Genomic DNA, 12,246 nt, shown 5'->3' on the forward strand with positions numbered 1-12,246 from the left:
ACACACCTTTAACCTTTAAACCTTTAACAGGTAAAGAAGGTAGAAACCTCAGAGACACATGTGAGGACCCGTCTCCCAGGACGGACACAAGTGAACAGATGTCCCGTGGAACAGAGAACATCAGAGAGATCAGAGTATTTACAGCTTTGATTAGAATAAACACTTTGTAGCTGAAGGTCAATGAACTGATGGATTATTGTCAGTAATGGTCGAGTATCTGAGGAGAAATATTATATATCAAGCAGACTTGTTGTGATCATAGTCCACGATCAGGATCCACCACGATCAGGATCCACCACGATCAGGATCCACCATCAAGATCAGGATCCACCATCAGCTGCCACCTCGATCGTGGTCCACCACCACTATCAGATGCCAACACGATAAAGGATCCACCATTATTATCACGATCTCTGATTCTCGATCCACCATCATAATCCACGATGTGGATCTGCGGACGATAAGGCAAAGGGACTCCGGGGAAGAAGTCCAGTCAGTAACATGTGTTGATGAGATATTAATATCTTTGATGTGATGAGGATTGAGAAGAGGAAGGAGAAGCTGGAAAGAGAAGCTCCGTGTGTCATGTGTCCCCGACCTTCTAGATCTATAGCAGCCTAACTAAGATCAGGTCTAAGACAAACCTGGACCAGCTCTAACTATAAGCTTTATCCTAAAGGAAGGTTTGAATCTTCAACGTACAGAGGGAGTCTGCCTCCACAACTGAAGCTGAGATGATTCCACAGGAGAGGAGCTTGGTGCTGAAGCTCTGGCTCCTCCTCTGCTTTAGAGACTTTAGGGACGACAGCCTGAATTCTGGGAGCTCAGGGCTCTAGTGGTGATAAGGTACGATGAGCTCTTTAAGGTTTGATGCTGCCATATTATTAATGTAGGTGAGGAGGAGGGCTTTAAATTCTAAATGTAACAGGAAGCCAGTGTAGTGAAGCTAACACAGGAGACATGTGGTCTCTGGTCCTGGTTCTCTTCAGGACACGTGCTGCAGCATTTAGGACAAACTGCAGAGTCTTTAACGACTTCCTGCTGGAGCCTGATAATAATGAATTACAATAATCACGTCTGGATGGAACAAAGGCCTGGACTCGTTCTTCTGCATCTTTTTGAGAAAGGACATGTCTGATGTTTGAGATGTTAAACCAGTGGAAGAGGGCGGTCCTAGAAATGTGTTTTAAGTGAGAATCAAAGGACAAATCAGGATCAAAGATCACTCCCAAGTTCCTGATGTTTCACTGGAAGCAAAGACGATGTCGTCTAGAGCAGCTTCATCATTAGAGAATGTGTCTCTAAGGTGTTTAAGTATTAGAACCTCTGTTTTATCTGAGTTTAATAAGAGAAACTTGCAGCTCATCCAGGTTTTTATGTCCTTGAGACATGCTTGGAGTTTAGTTATTTGATTACATTGTTCTGGTTTTATTGACAAGTATAACTGGGTGTCATCCGCATAGCAGTGGAAATTTACCGAGTGTGTCCTGATAATGTTTCCTAGTGGAAGCATATATAATGAGCACAGAGCCCTGTGGAACACCATGGTTAACACCGTGCGCACAGATGACTCTCGATCTGAAAAACATGATTTAAACCAGTTCAGGGCGGTTCCTTTAATGCTAATGAACTGTTCTAGTCTCTGTAATAAAATGTGATGGTCAATAGTGTTGAATGCTGCACTGAGATCTAACAGGACGAGGACAGACACAAACATCTGGAGCTACTAGAAGCTCATTAGTGACTTTAACCAGGACTGTCTCCGTGCTGTGATTGGCTCTAAACCCCGACTGAAAGTCTTCACGTTACTTTCCTGGAGAAACTCTCACAGCTGATTGGCTACAACCTTCTCAGGAGTTTAGACAGGAAGGGGAGGTTGGATATCAGTCTGTAGTTAAAAACCTCCGGGTCCAGGGTGGATGTTTGAGAAGGCGTTTGATTACAGCTAGTTTAAAGGACTGTGGTACATCCTGATGATAGTGACAGATTGATTGTTGGTTGTTGGTTTAGAAGATGGTAAGATGGTGAGGGGCTGGGAATGCATTATGCCAATGAGTGTCTCACTGAGAAGAACAAATCTCTCTGTTGAGGAATCTAACGTCTCAGTGATGAAACGTTTTCACTGTTTCACAAAGTGAAGTCGACCACGAGTCATTTCCATCTGCAGTTTATTAACACTGTGGTTCTACTACAACACCACAGTACTATGATACAGTACTGTGATATACTGCTATATCACAGTACTATGATACACTATGATATACTATGATATAGTGTATCATAGTACAACCCCATGGTTCAATATTACAGTACAATATTATTGTTAGTCATAAAAATGTATTATAAAACAAGACAATAATAAAGTGTTATAGTAAATATATGAACCTGAATCATATGAACGTAAGACAAATGTAAATGAAGACACAGTTTAAAGATGAGTAATATATCTTATTAATTAGAGATGTTGATGAATTAAAGTCAGAGACAGACCTGAAGCTGCTGCTGCTCCACTGACCGAGGAGGAGACCGAGGAGGAGACCACGAGGTACGTTCACAACGCACACACAACACACACACACAGACACACACACAGAACAGGGTCTGGGCAGGTCAAGGATATTGGATAACTCATCACTGTTGCTATGGTTACACAGGGAGTTTTCCAGTGTTTAGAAACAGTCAGTTTGAAAACTCCAGGCTTGTGTTTGACGTCCTGTACATTGGACCTGTGCTCGAGCCGAGTCCTGCTGGAACAGAACATTCACCAAACTGCTGCGCTAAGTTGGAACCAGATTGTCCAGAAGATTCATTAAGATTGAACTTCACTGGAACTCAGGGTCCAACTAATGGGACTGAATGAAACACCCGAGTTTGATGAGGTGCACACACACACACACACACACACACACACACACACACACACACACACACACACACACACACACACACACACACACACACACACACACACACACACACACACACACACACACACACACACACACACACACACACACACACACACACACACACACACACCTCTGAGGCATGAGAAGCTGTTTTCTGCAGAGCGACACTCGGACAGACACACACACATCGTAGGTTTCCATCTGTGTAAATCCAGAGCAGTTAGAGTAAAATCTTAATTTCACGTTTGTCCCTTTGGAAAATTAATCTGAGGCCAAACTTATGAAAAAGTCTTTTATTCTTTATTTTACAGAGTAAGATGAAAAGATTTTTCTCTCAAGCCAAAGAATGAAAAAACTAAATTTATCCAATAAAAAAAAAGATTTACAAAAATCGGAACACAACGGAAATCCAGTGGCCACGCCCCCTCCACTGAACAGTCTGTCACCATGGGAACTACTTCTTGGCGTAGGTGATCTTCATGGCGCACGTCGCCGTGATTCTGAAGCCCTGTAGTGCGTCCTTAGCCACGCCCGCCTGAGTGTCGCTTTCGAACTCCACGAAGGAGATGTCGTGTTGGCCCGGAACGAGACGCACCTCTTTGAAACCAGGAAACCTGGAGACACAAACACACCCTCCATTAACACTTCCTGTAAAAACATGGACACATCGGAGTTTCATTTATTTAAACCTCTCCAGTTCATTAGCATCAACACTGAAGAGGTCATCGGACGATATAGAAGTCTTCTACCTGTTAAATAAAGTTTACTTGAAATAAAGTTGCATAAATAAAATGAACCACTGAAGCTTCTATTTTGAAGCATCCGGCAGGAAGTGTAGTTGCTGTGAATTTGTAGCAAACTACCGCACCACAGGAGCTAGCTAAATGAATCTGTCGCTGTTGAATGTGAGGATTTATTCACAGTGACCGAGATGCATTTTGTTTATAGTTTGAACAAGCTAACCGTGGTTCACTCACTGATGCTAACAGGCTGAGCAGCTAGCAGCTCGTTAGCCTATTCCACCACCTCAGCCTAAAGAGGAAATAACGATTCAGCATCGCCAAACTAAAACTTCTGTCCCACTGACAGCGACGCCAACACTCACTGGTTGAACAGCATCGATAGCATCATCTCATTGGTCTCCTCCGGCAGGTTGCTAAGGAACAGGATGTAGTTGGGGGGGTTGTCTGGAACCTGAGGAGGAAACAGATCCTTTCAAAGCAGAATCAACTCCAAACAACTTGAAGTCGCCTCACTATCTTAATGATGGAGAGAACATTCAACACCAGATTAACTACTCGTGCTAAATGCTAACTAGCTCGTCCAACGACATTTGAGGGACTGGGATGATTCCGTGTTCGATCTCCATCTCCCGAGGTTGGTGTTGAAATTAAAAAATACAATTAAAATCATACATGTATGTATATAAAGAGCATAAATAAAGATGCTTCCTCCAGAAATTAAGCCAAAATATCTCAGATTACAAATGCTGCCATCTCGTGGTGAGGACGTTGTTTGCAGTCAGACACTTTGGCTTCACTCCTGGGAGCCATCATTTCGCCCGTCTATATTTAGAGTCTGTGGTTTAAGAACGTGGGACAGAGGACGCTCTGTGTGGATTTGAACATCGTCCACCTCGAGAACTCTGGTGGTTCCTCATGTTCAGCGTTTTTACTGCTTCGTTAAAACGTAAAGAAAAGAAGTGATAGTTTGACGATGATGTTAAACTTGTGTCTTACCTGGACGGCAGCTGAGTGCACAGGTGCTGCTGATCCCTGAAAAGCCCAAACACAGTGATGAACAACGTGAGAACGTGTACACGTACACGTACACACACACACGTACACGCACACACACAGTGAATAAATAACATCATTTACAGGAATCAGCTTCCTGGTCCAGGAGCGAGAAAACATGGAGGCTGATGATGTGAGAATTAGGATGAAACACAATTTAACCACCGACACAAAGACGTGATGCCTCAGTAAAGTCATCGCTCACCAGAGCTGGTTTCTTTATGAGGTTCGTCCCCGCCTCCTGAGCTTTCTTCTTCTTCTCCTTCTTCTTCTCCTTGTCGCCGTACGTGCCCTTCACCTTGGCGATGACCTCGGAGTCAGTCTTTGCGTACTGTATCCTCTGGAAATCAACAGGACATGGCTCAGGGACTCTGCAGGGTTATATTCTACAAACACACTTGAAGCTGTGTGAAGTGACTTGAAGTCGCCTGCGTGATGTTTCACGAGGGTGAGAATCAGGGTGGAAACGGGAACATGACTAAACACAACCAGCACCCGGCTCAACGTGATGTCATCACTATAGGTCGTACCATGGGCTTGTTGTAGAAGGGAAAACCTTGCAGCTGCCTTAACGCATTGGTGGCGCCGGCGAGCTCTTTAAAGACGACGAAGGCCTGCCCCCTCATGTTCATGGTCTTCGAGGCCACAATTTCGATGATCTGTCCGAACTGAGAGAAGAGTGCGTAGAGCGAGCGCTTCAGCTCTGCAGGAGGAAGACGAGAAACAGACGAGAAACAGAATCAATAAATGGACAAATATACAAGAAGCCTTTTAGAAAACCATAGTGTATTTATTTTTTCCATTCATTTAGTCGTATATTATTGAGTTGTTAATTTATTCATCTTGAATCTTGGCAGTTTCCGCCACGTGGCTCCACGGTCCTTGAGCAGCAGGTCCTCGGTTCGACTCCTCTCTCCTTTCCTGTCTTTCTATAAACTCTCTTCAGGACACTCACCTTCCTTCTTGACTTTGTCATTGATGTTGTTGATGTAAATTGTGTGGTTGGGTCGGATATCCATGGTGAAGTCTGAGGAAACAGCATCAGATCAATGTTATCGCTCAGATCTATTTTACAGAATAAACTAAGCAGAAAAGTGTGTTTTTATGTTTAGATTTGATGTAAATGGATATTTCATTAATCATCTTTCTATATATTTGTGTCAGTTTATGGTTAAACTGTAAAACACCTCGTAAATAGACATTTATCTTTAGTGTTGTAGGATGTTTTTTAACTCTCCCAGATTGGTCTAGTTACAAACTGCACATGGGTCAGTTTGTGTCGGAGCTGGATCACGGAGCTGGATCAGCTGATGTGACTCTTGTGTTCGAGTCTCCATCAGTGGATCCTGGAGCTCAGGTCACATCTGCTGGTCTCTGATCAAATGAACTAAGTCATATGAATATGAATGATAAAGGCTGATGATCATGAGCTTGAAGCTTCGTTGTTTCAGAGGAAGAATCCAGCACTTCCCACCTGCTGTGTTCTATTCTCTGATTAAATTAAAAACACATGTAAACACTTCATTTAATTTAACACCTTCATTGAAGAATGAGCTGAAGCTAATGTTAGCATGTGTTAGCTTCCTCTGCATCAGATTCATTCATAACGTTAGCTTAGCGCAGTTAGCTTTGGAGAGCCAGCGGCCGATGCTCCTCAGGCCAGCGGCCTCCTGACGAACACAGGCCGGTTACAGGTGTGAGTGGAGCCGCGGATCAGAGACAGAAGAAAGTAGAAAGTAGGAACTGGAAACATGGAAACATGGACTCACCTCCTCTGCTGCTCCGCGCTCAACAGGAAGCACGTCACACGGCTGCTGCTGCTTTAAGGCTCCTTCATCCGGTCAGCGCCCCCTGCAGGGCCGGGGGACAGCTGCAGGGTCCGGGGGACAGCTGCAGGGCCCGGGGGACAGCTGCAGGGCCCGGGGGACAGCTGCAGGGCCGGGGGACAGCTGCAGGGCCGGGGGACAGCTGCAGGTCCGGGGGACAGCTGCAGGGCCCGGGGGACAGCTGCAGGGCCCGGGGGACAGCTGCAGGGCCGGGGGACAGCTGCAGGGCCCGGGGGACAGCTGCAGGGCCCGGGGGACAGCTGCAGGGCCGGGGGACAGCTGCAGGGCCGGGGGATAGCTGATGACGACCACAACAACAACAACAACAATAATAATAATAATAATAATACCTTCCATCAGTGTTCTGTTGTTTATCTATTAAATAAATAATAAATATAATATATCGTGTCTCCTCTAACTCTCCGTACAGTTTAATGTTTACATCAGCTGACGCTTCTTTGTCGTCACGTGAGCGTCAGCTGACAGCTGTAGCTCAGATGCTAACATAAGCTAACAGAAGCTAACAGATGCTAACAGATGCTAACAGATGCTGTGGCAGTGACCAATGGGTAGAGTCGGTTGTTCCCGGGACAGTGACGTGGTGTCCCCGGTCCAAGACAACAACCGTTAGCACCGGCCCCAGCCCGTCAGTCCGTCCGCCCGGCTCCGGGTGCAGCTGCTCGGGTTTATCTCCGTGACTTTTGCCCTTTCTTCTTTATCACGCTAGCCAGTTATCCGGTTAGCATATGAGCTGTATAAATATCCCACCGTGAAGCCACTGGGGCTAACCGACTAACCGGCTAACCGGCTAACCGACTAACCGAGTTTCCGACCGGCTGAGCGGCTGCTCCGGGCGGACAACAGCAGCGATGGCCTCGGTCCGTGTGGCGGTCCGGGTCCGGCCCATGAACCGGCGGTGAGTGGGCGACATGGGGCTTTTTAACAGATCTACAGCGAATAGCTAGAAGCAACAGTGACTATAAGAAGCTAACTGATGTAGCATCTGTGCTAGTGCTGCTTAAATCTCACCGAATCACACTTTTATCGCCAGGTCACAGTTTCATGATTTAACAATCTCCCCCTGCTCAACTCCTCTGAGCTCTTCTGGGCAGCTATGTCCTCCTGAAGCTCCAGATGTCGCTATGTCCTCCTGAAGCTCCAGATGTTGCTATGTCCTCCTGAAGCTCCAGATGTTGCTATGTCCTCCTGAAGCTCCAGATGTTGCTATGTCCTCCTGAAGCTCCAGATGTTGTTATGTCCTCCTGAAGCTCCAGATGTTGTTATGTCCTCCTGAAGCTCCAGTTGTTGCTATGTCCTCCTGAAGCTCCAGTTGTTGCTATGTCCTCCTGAAGCTCCAGTTGTTGCTATGTCCTCCTGAAGCTCCAGATGTCCCTATGTCCTCCTGAAGCTCCAGATGTCGCTATGTCCTCCTGAAGCTCCAGATGTTGCTATGTCCTCCTGAAGCTCCAGATGTTATGTCCTCCTGAAGCTCCAGTTGTTGCTATGTCCTCCTGAAGCTCCAGATGTTATGTCCTCCTGAAGCTCCAGATGTTGTTATGTCCTCCTGAAGCTCCAGTTGTTGCTATGTCCTCCTGAAGCTCCAGATGTTGTTATGTCCTCCTGAAGCTCCAGATGTTGCTATGTCCTCCTGAAGCTCCAGATGTTGTTATGTCCTCCTGAAGCTCCAGATGTCGCTATGTCCTCCTGAAGCTCCAGATGTCGCTATGTCCTCCTGAAGCTTCAGATGTCGCTATGTCCTCCTGAAGCTCCAGATGTCGCTATGTCCTCCTGAAGCTCCAGTTGTTGCTATGTCCTCCTGAAGCTCCAGATGTTGTTATGTCCTCCTGAAGCTCCAGTTGTTGCTATGTCCTCCTGAAGCTCCAGATGTTGTTATGTCCTCCTGAAGCTCCAGATGTTGCTATGTCCTCCTGAAGCTCCAGATGTTGTTATGTCCTCCTGAAGCTCCAGATGTCGCTATGTCCTCCTGAAGCTCCAGATGTCGCTATGTCCTCCTGAAGCTCCAAATGTCGCTATGTCCTCCTGAAGCTCCAGATGTCGCTATGTCCTCCTGAAGCTCCAGATGTCGCTATGTCCTCCTGAAGCTCCAGTTGTTGTTATGTCCTCCTGAAGCTCCAGATGTTGTTATGTCCTCCTGAAGCTCCAGATGTTGCTATGTCCTCCTGAAGCTCCAGATGTTGTTATGTCCTCCTGAAGCTCCAGATGTTGTTATGTCCTCCTGAAGCTCCAGATGTTATGTCCTCCTGAAGCTCCAGATGTTATGTCCTCCTGAAGCTCCAGATGTTGCTATGTCCTCCTGAAGCTTCAGATGTTATGTCCTCCTGAAGCTCCAGATGTCGCTATGTCCTCCTGAAGCTCCAGATGTTGCTATGTCCTCCTGAAGCTCCAGATGTCGCTATGTCCTCCTGAAGCTCCAGATGTCGTTATGTCCTCCTGAAGCTCCAGATGTCGCTATGTCCTCCTGAAGCTCCAGATGTCGCTATGTCCTCCTGAAGCTCCAGATGTTGCTATGTCCTCCTGAAGCTCCAGATGTCGTTATGTCCTCCTGAAGCTCCAGATGTTGCTATGTCCTCCTGAAGCTCCAGATGTCGCTATGTCCTCCTGAAGCTCCAGATGTTGCTATGTCCTCCTGAAGCTCCAGATGTCGCTATGTCCTCCTGAAGCTCCAGTTGTTGCTATGTCCTCCTGAAGCTCCAGATGTCGCTATGTCCTCCTGAAGCTCCAGATGTCGCTATGTCCTCCTGAAGCTCCAGATGTCGTTATGTCCTCCTGAAGCTCCAGATGTTGCTATGTCCTCCTGAAGCTCCAGATGTCACTATGTCCTCCTGAAGCTCCAGATGTTGCTATGTCCTCCTGAAGCTCCAGATGTCGTTATGTCCTCCTGAAGCTCCAGATGTCGCTATGTCCTCCTGAAGCTCCAGATGTCGCTATGTCCGCCTGAAGCTCCAGATGTTGTTATGTCCTCCTGAAGCTCCAGATGTTGTTATGTCCTCCTGAAGCGCTGACGTTTCAGGGTTCAGGATCTTATCTGTTTCTAGGACTGAGCTCTTCTGGACAGAGGCTCCAGATGTTGTTCCTGATCTGCTGGAGCTTCTCCATCAGTTTGGGGGGGGGCATTGTATTTCAGCTTCCACTTCTGTTCTGTAGAACATCACAGACGAATATCCTCTTCTGTCTCTTTCAGGGAGAAAGACTTGACTTCAAAATGCATCATCAAGATGGAAGGAACCAAAACCTCCATCACCAACCTAAAGGTTTTTATTTATCTGTTGTTTAAACTCCTCTTGTTCACGTGAGCTGTAAAATCGATGTTTGTTCTCTGACTCCTGAAGATTCCTGACGGTGTCACTGGAGATTCGATGAGGGACCGGACCAAAACCTTCACGTACGACTTCTCCTACGACTCCACCGACTGTAAAAGCTCCACATTCGTCTCTCAGGAAAAGGTAAACGTCTGTTTTTATCTCCACAGTGAAACTACACTTTAAAATTAGACACAGCAAAACGCTGTTGTTCAGACCTGATGTAAAAATGAGTGAGATGATCAAGAGAAATCCAGCCTCTCTTCTCCTTCATGTCATTTAGAATCATCACACGTCTTTTTCTTTTTTGAAATGAATGGTTTCCATGGTTACCATCGGTATTCTTCTCCATTTCTCCGACATTTGTTTGCACCGACACGACACATCACTCAAAACAAACTCTTTACAAAAGTGTGTAGATGAAGCGTGAACATGATGAACTCCACCTCCACATTTGAGTGAGTGTGCATGAAGATAGCAAATTAGCATATTCAACGCCCCGATAAAACCATATGAGGGGCTTCACTTCCTGTCCCACTCAGAAGTGTTCATTCATGAAAATGACATCAATGAGTAAAAAGAGGAACTTTCAGAGATTAAAGTCCTGATTTCAGAGAAGCTCAGAGGAACGTCTTTCCATCAGACTGAAGCAGAGCTGTTACGCTGCGTCGCCTGAAAACATACGTGTAGCTAGAGATGCTACACTGACATGTTTCCTGCGGCTGGATCAGTGGAACAGCTGCACCCATCACATTATTACCCAACATGCAGCATGTTAACGTAGACTCTGGCGTGTAGAGCAGCGGACCACACCGACTGTGCTCTGCCACAGCACAAGTGCACCTATGACGCTGGTTGTGCGGACGTCCGTCTTGTCTGCAGTTTAAATGTAACATAAATCACTTGGGGGGGGATAGTAAATTATAGGGAAATGATCTGAAAATATCTTCATGGTGACAACTAGTCTGAAAAACCTTCTAAGAAATGAAAACGTTTCCTGTTTCATTCGCAGGTTTTCAGAGATCTGGGCTCCGACGTGCTGAAAGCTGCGTTCGAGGGCTACAACGCCTGCGTCTTCGCCTACGGTCAGACTGGCTCGGGGAAGTCCTACACCATGATGGGAAATCCAGTGAGAACAAACTCCAGATGAAATTAACAGTGACCGTCTAGATGCTCCTCTCTAGAAAGACGTCAGAGTGACATCGGACTGAAGGGGTTGACCCGTGAGCTCGGCTGAACTCGCTCGTCGTCAGATGATGAGTCTGAACAGCAGTGTCGACTCCTGAGGAACCAAACACAAAACGTAGACAATAAAATACCAAACGAGAGAAGATGAATGAGTGAAACCAGAAATATAAAAGAGAGAAATAGAATAAGAACAGAAACCAAGGCCAGAAACATACATGTATAAATGTGCTGCGTTCAAAGACGCTCTGGTGTTCACGGCTTCACGTTGTTAGACAGCTTCAGTGCTGGTGAATGACTGACGGCTCCGAGGTGTTCACAGGAAGTTCACAGTCCAGCTGGTGTGAGGGGGGGGGGGGCGCTCCACATAGACTGACAACGAGCAGCGAGTTCATCGACGCTCTTTATTATTTATTAACAAAGTGCTTCACAGTCAGAACAGGAAGTGGTGATTCAAACATGGACACATGACATCACATTTCATTGAGCCGACGCTTTTCTCCAAAGCAACTTACAATTAGTGCATCGCCCATGAGGAACCAACCCAGAACAACAAGAATCAAGAAAGGACATTAGCTTCAAAAAGGCCAAACTACAAAGTTCACAAAGATCACGTTTATGTGACATTAGTGTGATCATCTCCCGGGTTCAGACTTCATACCTGGTGTGAACGACTTTCACTTCCTCGAACAGGACGGTTGATAATTACAGCTTCATGTGCTCTTTATTGAGGGTGTAGACGAAACGTTAAAACTATCTTCCCACTGTCCTCGTGTTTCAGGGCGACGCAGGTCTGATCCCGAGGATCTGTGAAGGTCTGTTCAGCCGCATCTTGGAGGCGACTCGATGGGATGTAGCGTCGTTTCGTACAGAAGTCAGGTGAGACCAGAATGAAACAGTGTCACTTCATATTCTGATGAATAAATGTACATTTGCTGTTCACACATCATCAGGTCACTTGGCTCAAACCTCCACTAACTGTCTCCTTATGAAACCACATTTAAATTCACTAGATCCTGATTTTGATTTGGCTCAAATCACACATACTCATAAATATCAGTTTCTAAACGTGTCTGATCTTTTCATCATGAATTATTCTTCATGAAATTAGACTAAAAAGTTTTGGATGTGTCTGCTGCTCCAGATGAGTTCTCTGGGTTGTGCCCCGCCCCTCATTGTCATGGAAACCAGTTTTTGGGTAATCCAACTA

General features: G+C 46.1%; 3 protein-coding genes across 3 annotated transcripts in view; 2 read left to right on the plus strand and 1 right to left on the minus strand.

Annotated features, from left to right (window-relative positions):
• Positions 1–12,246, plus strand: part of aplf (aprataxin and PNKP like factor) — a 60,784-nt gene that overhangs the window by 33,888 nt on the left and 14,650 nt on the right. The window lies entirely within an intron of this gene.
• Positions 3,188–6,530, minus strand: snrpb2 (small nuclear ribonucleoprotein polypeptide B2). Its single transcript, XM_034590299.1, has 7 exons — positions 6,475–6,530; positions 5,661–5,732; positions 5,236–5,408; positions 4,911–5,045; positions 4,649–4,684; positions 4,015–4,103; positions 3,188–3,523 (listed from the first exon to the last, which is right to left on the minus strand). The coding sequence occupies exons 2-7, from the start codon at positions 5,722–5,724 to the stop codon at positions 3,364–3,366; spliced, it is 657 nt and encodes a 218-aa protein (XP_034446190.1). The 5' UTR covers positions 5,725–5,732; positions 6,475–6,530; the 3' UTR covers positions 3,188–3,363.
• The window catches only part of spred2a (sprouty related EVH1 domain containing 2a), a 5,983-nt gene continuing 775 nt past the window's right edge, over positions 7,039–12,246 (plus strand). Inside the window, exons 1-5 of the mRNA XM_034601178.1 lie at positions 7,039–7,447; positions 9,734–9,803; positions 9,882–9,995; positions 10,864–10,980; positions 11,818–11,915. Of these exons, the coding sequence (XP_034457069.1) occupies positions 7,401–7,447; positions 9,734–9,803; positions 9,882–9,995; positions 10,864–10,980; positions 11,818–11,915 (446 nt within the window). The 5' untranslated portion in view covers positions 7,039–7,400. The remainder of the gene's footprint in view (positions 7,448–9,733; positions 9,804–9,881; positions 9,996–10,863; positions 10,981–11,817; positions 11,916–12,246) is intronic.

This window comes from Hippoglossus hippoglossus, chromosome 1 (assembly GCF_009819705.1).
Source record: "Hippoglossus hippoglossus isolate fHipHip1 chromosome 1, fHipHip1.pri, whole genome shotgun sequence".
Taxonomy (NCBI): domain Eukaryota; kingdom Metazoa; phylum Chordata; class Actinopteri; order Pleuronectiformes; family Pleuronectidae; genus Hippoglossus; species Hippoglossus hippoglossus.

What these genes read in the sequence shown, in the direction of transcription:
- snrpb2 (XM_034590299.1), bottom strand. Translation starts at nt 5,724, where the DNA reads ATGGATATCCGACCCAACCACACAATTTACATCAACAACATCAATGAC. An exon ending in TCATAAAGAAACCAGCTCTG is followed by an intron (nt 4,685 to 4,910) that starts GTGAGCGATGAC and finishes TGGGCTTTTCAG; the next exon opens with GGATCAGCAGCACCTGTGCA. An exon ending in TGCACTCAGCTGCCGTCCAG is followed by an intron (nt 4,104 to 4,648) that starts GTAAGACACAAG and finishes TTTCCTCCTCAG; the next exon opens with GTTCCAGACAACCCCCCCAA.